The sequence below is a fragment of the Artibeus jamaicensis genome, unplaced genomic scaffold (assembly GCF_021234435.1).
Source record: "Artibeus jamaicensis isolate MK-2021 breed Jamaican fruit bat unplaced genomic scaffold, CSHL_Jam_final contig_456, whole genome shotgun sequence".
In the NCBI taxonomy this organism is placed as follows: domain Eukaryota; kingdom Metazoa; phylum Chordata; class Mammalia; order Chiroptera; family Phyllostomidae; genus Artibeus; species Artibeus jamaicensis.
The window spans coordinates 4671153-4685527 of NW_026521839.1; the positions used below are offsets into that span (position 1 = coordinate 4671153).

General features: G+C 48.2%; 3 protein-coding genes across 3 annotated transcripts in view; all 3 read right to left on the reverse strand.

Annotated features, from left to right (window-relative positions):
* Nucleotides 1-14375, reverse strand: part of LOC119051015 (protocadherin gamma-A6) — a 117004-nt gene that overhangs the window by 56678 nt on the left and 45951 nt on the right.
* LOC128625743 (protocadherin gamma-A11-like) lies at nucleotides 1184-10527 on the reverse strand. The gene is made up of 2 exons (XM_037147573.2): nucleotides 8098-10527; nucleotides 1184-1313 (listed from the first exon to the last, which is right to left on the reverse strand). Exons 1-2 carry the CDS (start codon nucleotides 10525-10527, stop codon nucleotides 1272-1274), a joined length of 2472 nt encoding a protein of 823 aa, XP_037003468.2. The 3' UTR covers nucleotides 1184-1271.
* On the reverse strand, nucleotides 10559-14174 carry PCDHGB7 (protocadherin gamma subfamily B, 7). Its single transcript, XM_053666459.1, has 2 exons — nucleotides 11418-14174; nucleotides 10559-10610 (listed from the first exon to the last, which is right to left on the reverse strand). The coding sequence occupies exons 1-2, from the start codon at nucleotides 13836-13838 to the stop codon at nucleotides 10584-10586; spliced, it is 2448 nt and encodes an 815-aa protein (XP_053522434.1). The 5' UTR covers nucleotides 13839-14174; the 3' UTR covers nucleotides 10559-10583.

The window sequence follows — 14375 nt, forward strand, 5'->3', positions numbered from 1 at the left end:
AATTTTCATATGACTTTTCTAGTTTAAAGGGCAGATGCCCTTGGATGAAACAGATCACTTGCCCATTTTCCCCAGAGTCTTGATCATTTACATGTAAAAGGGCAATTAATGTCCCTCTGGGAGAGTTTTCCAGAATGGAGCTGGAGAGAGAGGTGACAAGTACTTCGGGGGCATTGTCATTCACATCCAAAACTGTGATAAGGACTTTGGCTCTTGCAGAATACCCTGCGTTATCCGTTGCTTGCACTTCCATCTCATAGAAACTTGATTCTTCGTGGTTCAGCTCCCCTATTGTTGAAATTGTCCCTAAATTACGATTTAGCTCGAAAAGTTGAGCCGCCTTGTCGTCCACATACCGAAAGGAATACAACACTTCTGCGTTGGCTCCTTCGTCAGGGTCGGTGGCGTTCACCAGAAGCAGTGTAGTGCCCACGGCCACGTTCTCCGGAACGCTGGCTCGGTACTCGGACTGCGCGAACGCCGGTGCGTTGTCATTGGCATCCAGGACCGTCACGCGGACGTGCGCGGTGCCCGTGCGCACTGGGTCGCCTCCGTCCGAGGCCGAGAGAACCAGGTGGTGAACCGCCTTTTCCTCACGGTCCAGGGCGCGCTCCAGCACCAGTTCCGGGTACTTGTTACCATCCGCTCCGCTCTGCACCTCCAGCGAGAAAGGACTATTACTACCGAGCTTGTAGCTTTGGAGAGAGTTCGTCCCGATATCCGGATCCCACGCGTGGGGAAGGGGGAACCGCATCCCAGTGGCTGCGTTTTCACTCATTTTTATTTCTAATTCACCTTCCCGGAAGTAGGGGGCATTATCATTAATGTCCCTCACTTCTACCACTACCCCGTATATTTTCACTTTATCCTCCATCAGGATCTCCAGATTTAGTTGACACTTTATGGCCCCCATACAGAGCGCCTCCCGGTCTATTCTGCCCGCGGTGACTAAGCTGCCGCTTCGCGGATTCAGGGCGAAAAGTTGCGTCCTACCTGCGGAGACAATGCGGACTCTGCGCTCCTCCAGTTCCCAGGCCTCCAGCCCCAGATCCTTAGCGATGTCGCCCACCCTCGAGCCTTTTTCCAGCTCCTCAGGAACTGAATAGTGGATTTGAGTGCATCCCGTTTCCCAAAGAATCCCTAGGAGAGTTATCAGAAAGACCATCCCTTTGCAATCCCGGTGCAGTCGCGCAGGAGTCATTGTCACTTTCTTGGAGGATTATTTCCAATTCTTCCTTCGGTCACTGAAGTCAGGAGCAACACTTTGATCCTTATCCGTCAGCTGGGGGACCCCGGCTCCTCCGCTCGGTTTCCTCACAGTCCAAGAGGAAATGGTTAGTTTCTCTCTGTGCTTTGTGCTTCTGGCGCGTGCACTGCAAGCAGGATCACTCTACTTTTCTCTGATTGGTGAACAGCGGCGCTCAGAGTCCTAACCAATTACTGCACAATCTTAACTCCGGGAAAGGGCCGTTGGTTTTTAGACCTCAAATGGCTCCACCTACTGTTCTTCAAATAGGGCTGGAAGTGAAGACGATTAAAACTACCGTATTTCTTTTCACTGAAACTTTAGGGAGCTTCTTTGTATTTCCCTGAAATGTTTCACAGAGAGCTACTTTCTTGAGATTATTTTCTGTAGCCGTGGGCATATTTTGATTTTCCTAATAGGCTTTTAAATTTCTATACACAGTAATTTTTATCCTTAATTTTAGTGCACCTGCTTCGATATCACCAATACCCCTCAACATCCTTATTATGAGACACCCCCTAACAGTTTTCCATGTTGCAAAATTAAATATTAGAGTAATTTTAAATTCCTCACTCAGCTTTAATTTGGGGCATTTTTCATAGGTTTTTAGACTTACCTAAATGAAAGAATTATTTTAATGGGTTGCTGATATTTAAGGTTAAAAACCAAGTTTTCACAATAACATGGAAACCTAAAAATAAGAAGCGTGATTGTACACCTTATGAGAATCTCCAGAAGTTAACAGAAGACACATTAACATTAACATTTTAAGAAAAAAATAGAAGAATTCCAACTTGCATATACTGGAAATAAGGGTAGCACTCTAAAATCTACTAACACATTATATTCCAAAAGATTGTGCAAGAAAATTAGTAATCCAAAGAATATGATAAACTCACCTTAATATGTGTAACAATCCTAGTTCCAATTATTGAGAATTACTGGCAATACATTTGGAAGCCCATCAAAATATAAGCAAAAATTGCTCTGGCTGGTGTGGCTCAGTGGATTGAGTGTGGGCCTGCGAACCAAAGAATTGCGGTTCGATTCTCGGTCAGGGCACATGCCTGGCTTGCAGGCCAGTTCCCAGCAGGGGACACATGATAGGCAACCACACATTAATGTTTCTCTCCCTTTCTCCCTCCCTTCCCCTTTAAAGATAAATAAATAAATAAAATATTTAAAAACATATAAGCAAAAATTCTCAGTGCTGTATTTTTATGAATGTAGATATTTATATTCTGGGTCTAAGTACATTTGGTAGGCATACCACAAAATATTTTTTAAATTGGGAAGAAATCTACACGTGGCTGTGAAAAAAGATGGCATAAAATTGACCTGCCCAGTGGTATTCAAAAAATCCCTAGCAAATGTACCTGAATATTATAAAAGCATTACTATGTCCTTTAAAAAGATGCCCTGGCTGGTGAGGCTCAGTGGATGGAGTGCGGACCTACCAACAAAAGGGTCCCTGTTTTGATTCTGGTCTGGTCACATGCCTGGGTTGCCGTCCTGGTCCCCAGCTGAGGGCGCCCGAGAGGCAACCACACATTAATGTTTCTCTCCCTCTTTCTCCCCCTTTCCCCCTCTCTAAAAATAAATAAAATATTTTAAAAGCCCTTTCTCATCCATTTTCATCTCTTTGTACTTAATAGAGTAAAAAAAAAAACAAAACCCCAAACCATTTCTAGATGAAAGGCATTCATTGAAACTCACGTGAGTAAAAGCAACAGAGTTAAAGCTTAACTTGTTATTCTTCTCAGTGACACTTACTACCAAAGATGCTTCATGAGAAAGATCTTGTGGAGGGACAGTTTCTGGCGTCCCAGAGAGAAAATTAAACCGTGTTTCCTGAGAATCGGAGGCGACATACAGATTGTAGGAATAAGGCAGAGTTCCCTCGTTGTAGTTGGGAGAAACCCCTGGTCCAGTCTTAGTACAGAGACCTGGCTGAAAGCAGCGCCAGGTGGCCAGACTAGAGGAGCGTCCCAAGTGCACGGCAATGGCCAGAATCACGGCCAATAGGAAAAGCACCGAGACCAAGGCCAAAGCCATCACCAGGTAAAACTGCAGCTCAGCCTGGGGGTCGGAGGGTGTGTGATGGTCACTGAGATCTGGCAGGACCTCTTTCAGGCTGTCCGCAAAGACCAGGTGCAGTGTGGCAGTGGCTGAGAGAGGTGGCTGTCCCCCGTCACGCACAGCGACCAGCAGGCGATGGCGGGTCGAGTCCCTGTCTCCCAAAGCTCGCGCTGTGCGCACCTCGCCCGTGCGCAGCCCCAGGCTGAACAGTCCAGGCTCGCTGGCCTGCAGCACGTGGTAGGACAGCCAGGCATTGTGTCCCGAGTCCGCGTCCACCGCCACCACCTTGGTGACCAGGTAGCCCGGCTGCGCGGTGCGCGGCACTGTGTCGAAGAGCGCAGAGCCATCGGGACCCAGCGCCGGATAAAGCACCCTTGGCGGGTTGTCGTTGCGGTCGGTCACCAACACGCGCAGGCTGACATTGGTGCTGAGCGCTGGGGAGCCCTGGTCTCGGGCCTGCAGCGTCAGCTGGAAGGCGCGCAGGTGCTCGTGGTCGAAGGCGCGCTGCGCGAACACCACGCCGCTCTGCGCGTTCACGGACACGTAGGAGGACAGCGCCTGTGGCTCCAGGTCGCTGGCCACGATGGAGTAGGAGATGAGGCTGTTGGGTCCCAGGTCGGGGTCTGAGGCGCTGACTTGTGCTATGGAGGCCCCTGGCGGGTTGTTTTCTGGCACATGAACCAGGTAGGCGGACTGTTGGAAAACCGGGGCGTTGTCATTGACGTCTCCAATGTGTACTGTGATGGTGGTGCTGGAGGAGAGGGGCGGCTTGCCTCTGTCGGTGGCTGTGATGGTGACATTGTACTCTGGGGTTTGTTCCCGATCCAGAGTTCCCTCTGTTACAAGCTTGTAGTAATTATTGGCAGAAGACTGAATTCTAAAAGGAACTTTCTCTTTTATGAGGCATGAGACCTGCCCATTTTCCCCAGAATCTTTATCATGTGTTTTGAACAAAGCAGTTACTGTCCCAGGCTCTGTGTCCTCCATTATGGAACTAGACACGGAAGTGAAAACCACCTCTGGGGCGTTGTCATTCTCATCCAGAATTTCTAGTATAATTTTACACTCGGTGGCCATGCCTCCGCCGTCCTTGGCTTCTATGCTTATGGTATAACTGCTGCTGATTTCGAAGTCTATAGGGTCTTTGGATTTAATGTCTCCATTTTGCTGATCTAGCGTGAACATATTTCCAACATCTCCTAGTATTTTGAAGGAGTAGGTGATCTCTGCATTGATGCCCTCATCTTGGTCGGTGGCTGTCACCTTTAGCACAGAGGTGCCTGAGGGCAAGTTCTCACGCAGGCTAACTTTGTACACATCCTGACTGAACACTGGGGGGTTATCGTTGGCATCAGTGACTTCAATCCTGATTTGAGTGGTGCCAGTTCGGACTGGGTCACCCCCATCCACTGCTGTCAGGACCAGGAGATGGGAGCTCTGCCGTTCTCGGTCCAGGGGCTTCTCCAACAGTAGTTCGGGGGCGTTCTTGCCTTCTTTCTTATCCTTTTTCCTCAGAGAGAAGTGCTCGTTATAGCTGAGTTGGTAACTCTGGAGGGAGTTGGGCCCTACATCTGCATCTACAGCGGATTCCAGACCAAACCGAGCTCCTGGCATTGCAAATTCATTGATTTGTAAAACAACGCTATTTTGGGGAAAATTAGGTGGATTGTCATTTATATCTTCTATCATCACATTTACGTGAAAAACATTTAGAGGGTTCTCTGCGACAATCTCTAAGGGCAAGACGCATACGGGGTTTTGAGGGCAGAGCGACTCCCGGTCTATTCTACCACTCACAAGCAAGTTCCCGTTCTCCGTGTTTATGGTGAAGTACTGTTTCTCCGCACTAACTCTGAGGTTGCGGATCAATACATCCCGGACACGCAGCCCCAGGTCCTTAGCGAGGTTCCCCACTACAGAGCCCCCGGCCATTTCCTCCGGGATGGAGTAGCCGACCTGCTCGGACAGCGCCCCGCAGAACAAAGGCAGCAGGAGGGGGAAGAGTACTTGCCGCCGCCGCCGGGTACCGCTCCTCTGCTTCGCCCTATTTCCCATCCTTCCTGTCCTGCTGCAGCCTCTGGCGTTGAGACGTTTTCTTTACAAATTGCGTTTAAAATACCTACTTCCACCGCGTAGAAAACTCAAGGCTCCCACTTTGAAGGCATCCCAATCGGTTTTCCGAAATCAGGTCTGCCGAGCAGCGAGCCGGCGTCCGGGCCCCTCTCCTCCGTACTTGCTTTGGTGGCTGCGCAGAAAATCACCGGGGTGGATCCTGCGCTCCAGCTCCCGCAGCACATTGGCCAACAGCGGCGCTCGGAGTCTGTTCTGAAAACTGCAGCCAGAGCCTTGCAAATAATTGGGATTTACTATTCCAACAGCTGTGTTGGACTGGTGCGTAGGAAAGGAGTCAACTTGTGAGTTTTGGATAGGTCTGTTTTCCAGTGTTTACCGCCAAAGTTCCTTAGAGATGGGATCCTGTAGAGCAGCCATTAATCCACGAATGAGATGTTTGTGTTTTTCTAATCGGAGGCAGTGAAGATACTGGAAGAACAAAGCAAAGTCTTCTCTCCAGACTTCGAACATAGACCACGTGAGAAAATAGCTCCACCAAGTGGTACGGAGAAAGTTTGACAGCCATGAAATGACGCCCAGCATTAGATTCGATCCTATGTGCAGATAAATTTCCCTCCTCCACTTATCAGAGGAAACCAGGGGAGACCTCAGAGCTATATAGGGTGCACTCAGGATGAGGACGGCCACTGCCAGCAGGTCTTCGCCGTTACTTATAGAAGTCTACCCTAGTAGGTCACCATAGGAATTTAATGACAGGAAACGTGAGAGTGTTTTGTTTCTATTTGTTTATTTATTTGTAGTTGTTTTTTTTTTTTTAGAGAAAGGGGAAGGGAGGGAGAATGAGAGGAAGAGAAACAGTGATGTGAGAGAGAAACATAGACAGGTTGCCTCTTGTATGTGTCAACCAGGGACCCACAGCCCAGGCATGTGCCCCGACCCTGGAATCCCACTGGCCACTTTTCGTTCTGAGGGACAATGACCAGCCATCTGAGCCACACCCACAATGGTCAGGGCTCTGTTCGTGTGTTTATCCGGACCATACGTCACACCTTACTAGAACTTTATTACTACCTTTGGGTCAAAGTAACGTTCTTAAGCTTAAGTTTCAAAACCAACCTTTCCTTTTTATTTTCCAAGGTCTTGATAGACTACATTTTAAAAAACATAGAACCCTTTCCTCTCCCAGAAAAATACCTCACACCCTTTTTATTCGTCTAATTTCAGCTCAAACAAAATGTGTTCAATCTTTTTCTGTTTGGAATTCTATAAGCATAATTCTATCCCAAGATGCTCTGAACACAATAACATTTTCTTGATTCAAGACAAATTTAGGCATCTGTTGCAAGACTTCCCTTTCCTAAAGTTGAAATTCTTTTTGCTCAATTATTAAACACTTTATGTACAGTTAATTATATTAAGGCTAATTCCTAAGAGGGAACATGAGCGTACAAATACTTTGGACCAATATCCAGAGATGGTGTGAGAACGAGGAGCTTCATTGATTAGGGAGATGACTCCGTGACCCAGTGCCCTGACTGGTTTCCGCTCCAGGCTCGGCTTTCCTGTACCTTGCTTCAGATAATACCTGTGTTAGGAGGGGACTCTTAGGGCTTCAATAACAGGTTGGTTCTGAATAAAAGAACTGAGTATACTTAGACATGATACAAAATGAGCTTATGAAGGACAGAAACAGGGAATCTATGATTCACTGGCATATTGAAGACAAAAATATTGAAAGGAATAGCAGCTAAATCAGTCTATTATGAAGTCTAAAAACCCACTCCATCTCTTAGACTCACAAACTATTCCCTATGAATAAATATGAAAAATGTAAACATGTTTAACAGATTTGAAAATAATTTTTTGAGAAGCACTGGATTAAAATTAACTATATCTGTGACTTTACATTAAAAAACCCTTCAACACATAAAGTACAAATAAAAAATAAAAGGAAATAACACCAGTTCAACAACTCAATTATTTCTTCAGACTACCTAATGACTTCACTGTAGAAATAGAAAAGATGTCTAGAACATAAGGGGGAACATGTGTTCTACATTTCTTCTCACAAGGGAGTGTAGTAATTAGTGAGACAATGTTGAAATGATCATCAGGGTCTAAACATAACAGCCATAAAAATATAATTGTTTTGTGCTCAGAAAAAAGCTTACATGTATAAATGTGGACATATGTGTGGCTGTGTGTATGTAGATAGATAAGAAAAAGCGCTAGAGTATGCTGTTGAGTCAGCAGGGTCAAATCTGAGCATCCGAAGTTAAGCAAATAATGGTAAAATATAATTATAATCATGGAGGTGATGCAAAGTTTAAATAGGGAAATAAATAAATGTTTGAGAGTCATAACCAGTTTACACTTATAGCCACAGACACTGACGATAGAAAAATATTACTAAATTCAACTTACTATAGAGCAGGTCATGATAGCAAAATGAGACCTTTGGATTTAAAAGAAAACCAGAACTAAAAAAAAAAAAAAGTTGACTTTCACAAAACCTTTCTGGAAAATGGTAATTTGATTACAGGTAAAATACACAAACTCACATGTATTGCTCTAAGTCTGTATGAACTGAATATGCCCCCCAACACTTTTTAAAAGAGACTCATCAAAAAAAGGGAAAAGCAACTTAATGGACTTCTGCAGAAACACTAATAATTGTGAGGCATGGGAAAAAATCTCACCTGATGAGTTGTAGGATCACATTTGCCCAAATCGGTAATCGAATCTTCAACTACCAAGAGAGGCTCGCTTTTCTCGCAGCTGTCCTGGCTGATGAGCGTGTCTGCATAGTTGGGCTGCGGGAAGATCAGGTGACTCTTCCGAGAGTCCGCGGTGAGGGAGACCTCGTGGGAATAGGTCTGCAGGAACGCCCGCACCCCGTCCACGCCCACAAAGTGCGAGGCGGGCACACCTGCCAAACCCCCTCCTGAAGCCTGGAGCAGACGTGACGTGTGCCAGCGCCGCAGTCTGAGTGTGAGAAGTATGACAACAAAGGCGAGAAAGACGCAGGAGACTACAGCCACAGCCATCACCAGGTACAATGTAATGCCTGAATCATCAGGGTTGGTGAGAGACTCCAGGCTGCCCAGGTCTGCCAGGACCTCTGGGATGCTGTCGGCTACAGCCACAGTGAGGGTGACGGTGGCTGAGAGTGGGGGCTGGCCATGGTCTTGGACCACTACCACCAGGCTCTGCTTGAGCGCATCTCTGTCCAGCAGAGCACGCGCGGTGCGCACCTCGCCCGTGTGCAGCCCCACCACAAAGAGCCCTGGCTCGCTGGCCTTGAGCAGGCGGTAGGACAGCCAGGCGTTCTGGCCTGAGTCTCTGTCCACTGCCACCACCTTGGTCACCAGGTAGCCGGGTTCTGCAGAGCGGGGCGCCAGCTCCACACCAGTGGAACCATCAGTGGGGAGCGAGGGGTACAGAATCTCTGGAGCATTGTCATTCTGGTCCAGCACAAATAGACTCAGTGACACATTGCTGCTGAGTGGCGGGTCCCCACTGTCCTGTGCCATCACTTGTACCTGCAGGTCTTGGAACTGCTCATAGTCAAAGGAGCACATCGCATACAGGACCCCGGTGTCTGAGTTGATGGAGATGTAAGAGGACAGGGGAACTCCTTGAATGGTGTCCTCAACCAGGGAGTAAGTGACCCTGGCATTTTCTTTGCTGTCCCAATCAAATGCTGCCACTGAGAAAAAGGAGGTTCCTCTGGGGTTGTTTTCAGGAATGTATGCCGAGTAAGAGGAGTGAGCAAAAGTGGGCGGGTTATCGTTGTCATCCGCTACATTTAGTGAGATGTGGGTTTTTGTAGACAAGGGTGGACTTCCCTGATCGGTAGCTGTCAATGTTATATTGTAGCTTTGGATCTGCTCTCTGTCCAGTGCTCTGTTTGTTATCAACTTATAATAATTTCCATAAGTCTTTTCTAAATTAAAAGGCAGATGGTTAGGAATGAAACAAGAAACTTGACCATTTTCTCCGGAGTCTTGATCTTGCACATTTAGAAGAGCAATTACTGTACCTGGAGGAGAGTTTTCCATTACTGAGTTGGTAGAAGATGTGATAGTTATTTCTGGAGCATTATCGTTCACATCCACAACTGTGATCAACATCTTAGCAGTGACTGAGAGGCCTCCACCATCTTGGCCTTGAATTTCCATCTCGTAGAACCTATATTTCTCAAAATCCAGAGGCCTCTGTATTGAGACTTCTCCAGTTCTAGAATCCAAGTGGAATATTTCAGAAGCTTTGCTTTCTACATTCCGAAATGAATACACCACTTCCCCATTGATTCCCTCATCTGGATCAGTTGCGTTTACCGTGAGCACCCGAGTTCCAGAGCTGAGGTTCTCGGGAACACTCACTTGATATACAGACTGTGTAAACTTTGGGATATGGTCATTTACGTCGAGGACTACCACACGAATGGGGACAGTGCCCTGACGAATGGGATCTCCTCCATCTAAGGCTGTGAGCAGGAGGAGGTGAGCAGCCTCTTTCTCTCGGTCCAGGCTCCCCTCCAGCACTAGCTCGGGATTCTTGGCCCCATCGGTTCTGCCTCGCACTTGCAAGGAAAAGTAACTATTAGGATTGAGCTGGTAGCGCTGTAGGGCATTCATTCCTACGTCTGGATCCCTAGCATTAGGAAGGGGAAATCGCGAGCCGGGAGTTGCGTGCTCACTGACTTTTATCTCTATTTCCTCCTCCCGGAAGCTGGGGGCATTATCATTAACATCCATTACTTCCACTTCCACTCCGTAAATCTTCAGGGTGTCTTCCACGAGTATCTCCATATTTAAAAAACAGGAGGACATCGTCTCACAGAGCTCCTCCCGGTCTATCCTACCTGCAGTGATCAAGCTGCCACTTCGCGGATGCAGAGCGAAAAGCTGCGTCTTTCCCCTGGAGACGATGCGGACGCGGCGCTCCGCCAGCTCCCAGGGCGCCAGACCGAGGTCCTTGGAAATATTGCCCACGAAGAAGCCTTTGTCTGTCTCTTCGGGCACCGAATATCGGATCTGCCCGGCCCCAGACTCCCGCAGGGTGCCCAGGAAAATGCACAGTAGGACCAGCCCGCTGCGGTCCAGGCGTAGTAGCTGATTCCCCATGGCAATGGCTGAGCCGATATTCCGCGGTTTCTTGAGCCGGTTTATTGTGATCCAGCTTATGTATCTGCGAAGCCCCGCGCCGACTGCATCCAAAATATATTAAAGAGCGAAAGGAAGTCCGTACTTTAAGTTTCCAGCATCAGGATCCGTGAGTATCCATCTCACTGTGCTTTGTGCTATAAAGGTGGGGGAGGACGGGACTCTAGCTCGCGGCTTCCCGTTCCCTGGTTGGTGAACAGCGGCGCCTGGAGTCCAATCTTATTATTGCAACAAGTAAGAAAACCCAACTAATCACCCGTTCCAGAAGTTAATAAATTTTGCACTCACCTCTTGGAAAATCATTCGTACAGAGTAGGTAACGTTTAAATCGCAGAACAACAAAGAGTTACACAATGCAATGTTAAAAGTTTACCGATAGCACTTTTGGAACGAGTGATTCTTAAAAGGGAGTACTTAATTATTTAAAAAGTTTTCAAAACTTACTGGAACTAAAAACTTGCTGGTTTTGGTTTGGTTCCTATTAATTTTTATCAACTGAAGAGCACAGCATTTTTATATGTGTAACTAGCACGGTCCCAGTTTGAGAAGATTTGAATGGCATTAGGGTTATTTTAAAATACCATAAAATACGAGGTACCTGTATGCCATTTCCTTAATTAAAAGGTACTTATTTCATGAAAATTTCCCCTGCGGTCTCTCCATATGTTTCCCTTAAAATGCACTTGAATATTAGAAGGATCACAGCATTGTAAACTTTAGTCTTAACACTGATACCGATAGTTCTGACCAAGATTTATTTTAGGAACTCTATTAAGACATTGAACACAGGATCTTCATATTGGTATATACTGGCATTTTGGAATGTAAAAAGCATCATTTTAACCACTTACCTGCTTTAAAGCCTTCTTATCTGCGTCAACACTAGCAGTTAGAATGCTACCCAATAGTGCTGAAGAGCTGTCTTTGTTGAGAGAATCTTGCCTGGCTGGACAATGATCAGCAGATGTTAGAAAATTAAATGCTGAATTAGTCTGATCCCCAGGCACACACAAATTATAGGCATAGGGCAAAGTACCCTCACTGTAGTTGGGGGGAATCTCCAGTCCAGATTTGGAGCAAAGAACAGACCCAAAGCAGCCGCCAGTGGCCGCACTGGAGGAGCGTCTCAGGTGCAGAGCAATGGCCAGAATCACGGCCAATAGGAAGAGCACCGAGATCAAGGCCAAGGCCACCACCAGGTAAAACTGCAGCTCAGCCTGGGGGTCAGAGGGTGTGGGGCGTTCGCTGAGGTCCGGCAGGGCCTCTTGTAGGCTGTCAGCGAAGACCAGGAGCAGCGTGGCAGTGGCCGAGAGAGGCGGCTGTCCCCCATCGCGCACAGCGACCAGCAGGCGATGGCGGGTCGCGTCTCTGTCGCCCAAAGCTCGCGCTGTGCGCACCTCGCCCGTGCGCAGCCCCAGGCTGAACAGTCCAGGCTCGCTGGCCTGCAGCACGTGGTAGGACAGCCAGGCATTGTGTCCCGAGTCCGCGTCCACAGCCACCACCTTGGTGACCAGGTAGCCCGGCTGCGCGGCGCGCGGCACTGTGTCGAAGAGCGCAGAGCCGTCGGGACCCAGCGCCGGGTAAAGCACCCTTGGCGCGTTGTCGTTGCGGTCGGTCACCAACACGCGCAGGCTGACATTGGTGCTGAGCGCTGGCGAGCCCTGGTCGCGGGCCTGCAGCGTCAGCTGGAAGGCGCGCAGGTGCTCGTGGTCGAAGGCGCGCTGCGCGAACACCACGCCGCTCTGCGCGTTCACGGACACGTAGGAGGACAGCGCCTGTGGCTCCAGGTCGCTGGCCACGATGGAGTAGGAGATGAGGCCGTTGGGCCCCAGGTCGGGGTCGGAGGCGCTGACCTGCGCAATGGAGGTCCCGGGCGGGTTGTTTTCTGGCACGTGGATCAGGTAGGTGGACTGTTGGAAAAGCGGGGCGTTGTCGTTAACGTCGGTGATGTGCAGAGTGATGGTGGTGCTGGAGGAGAGGGGCGGCTTGCCTCTGTCGGTGGCTGTGATGGTGACGTTGTATTCTGGAGTCTGCTCTCGGTCCAGAGCCCCATCAGTCACCAGCTTGTAGTAATTATTAGAAGAGGAGTAAATCTTGAAAGGAACAGCTCTTCCTATATTACATATGACTTCTCCATTTCCTCCATTATCCCGGTCCCTAGTCTTGAAGAGGGCAACAACGGTTCCTGGAGGGGAATTCTCCAAAATCTCATTAGAGAGAGAAGTGAGAATTATCTCTGGGCTGTTGTCGTTTTCATCTAGAACATCTATAATTACTTTACATCGTGTAGAGAGAAATCCTCGGTCCTTTGCTTCTATATCCATTATATATCTTTCTACTTCTTCAAAATCCAAGGGTTGATGAGTTATAATGTTTCCTGTAGCAGAATCCAAAGAGAACACGTGCTGGGCTTTATCAGCCACACCAAAGAAGGAATAGGTGACCTCTGCGTTGAAGCCTTCGTCTTGGTCTGTGGCACTCACCCTCAGCACAGAGGTGCCGAGGGGCACGTCCTCTGGAATGCTGACCCTGTACACATCTTGGCCGAACACAGGGGGGTTATCATTGGCATCCACCACCAGGATTCGGATCCGAGCAGTGCCATTTCGTGGCGGATCGCCACCATCTAAGGCTGTTAGTACTAAGTGGTGGGCGCTCTGCGTTTCTCGGTCCAGGTTCTTCTTCAGTATTAATTCTGGATATTTGCCACCATCGGGATTGTCTTTTACCACCAAAGAGAAATATTCATTAGGACTTAGTTGGTATTTGCTCAGTGAATTCATACTTATATCAGGATCTTTTGCAGAGTCAAGAATTGTTCCCGTTCCTGGGCTGACAGATTCACTGATTTCTAAGTTTATTTCATCTTTATGGAATTGAGGGGCATGGTCATTAATATCCTCAACATTCACAATGATATGGAAAATATTCAAGGGATTTTCCACCACGGCTTCCAACTGCAACTCACATCTTCTTCTCTCTTTGCAAATCTGCTCACGGTCTATTCGGTCCTTCACCAGTAAGTTCCCGCTCTCCGCGTCTACACTGAAAAGCAGCTTCTCCGCGCTAACCCGCAGCTTCCGAGCTGATACATCCAGAACGCTGAGCTCTAGATCTTTGGCGAGGTTCCCCACCACCGAGCCCTTGGCCAGCTCCTCGGGAATCGAGTAGCGGATCGGCTCGCAGAGCGCGCGGTGGAACAAAGGCAGCAGGAGGGGAAACAGTACCTGCAGCCGGCTGGCTCCGCACCTCTGCGCGCAGCTCCCTCCCATCTTGCGCTCTAGTTGCCGCTGGGTCTCAGTCTTTCCAGTTGGAGAAAGTGCTCACTACCGCACTGGAAGAGCACTCAGCCCAGGACAGGCGGAGACCCCAGTCTTGGGGCTGCGATTCCGCTTCTGCAGGGCGAGTCTGCGCAGCCGGGAGCCCTAGTGTAAGCGGGTTTCCCTCTGTGTCGGAGGCTGCGCAGGAAATCCTGAGCTGAAGGCCGAGGAATCCTGAGCATCAGCGCTCGCCCTGCACTGGCCGACAGCGGCGCCCAGAGTCCCCTTGTGGAACTGCAGTCTAGATTTTCTCTATTTCAGGCAATCTTTTTCTTTGAATGTAAGATAACAGCTAAAATATTTGAATCTTATCCCTCATGATTCCATTTTCATCGTGAAGCACATTTTTCACATGATCAAAACTATATATTTTTATATTTTAAAACTTTATATAAATGTGAATAGATAAAAGTATTTTTAAAGTCAAATATGGCATGAAAGACTACAAAAGGAAAGTAGGTCTCTATTCCATGGCCCACTGCGCTCCAG

Excerpts from the sequence above, each read along its gene's own strand:
- LOC128625743 (XM_037147573.2), bottom strand. The coding sequence starts at position 10,527 with ATGGGGAATCAGCTACTACGCCTGGACCGCAGCGGGCTGGTCCTACTG. Across the intron at positions 1,314-8,097 it reads GTGATCCTACAACTCATCAG|GAAACCGAGCGGAGGAGCCG; the intron begins GTGAGATTTTTT and ends TTGGACTGTGAG.
- PCDHGB7 (XM_053666459.1), bottom strand. The coding sequence starts at position 13,838 with ATGGGAGGGAGCTGCGCGCAGAGGTGCGGAGCCAGCCGGCTGCAGGTA. Across the intron at positions 10,611-11,417 it reads ATAAGAAGGCTTTAAAGCAG|TCGGCGCGGGGCTTCGCAGA; the intron begins GTAAGTGGTTAA and ends TTTTGGATGCAG.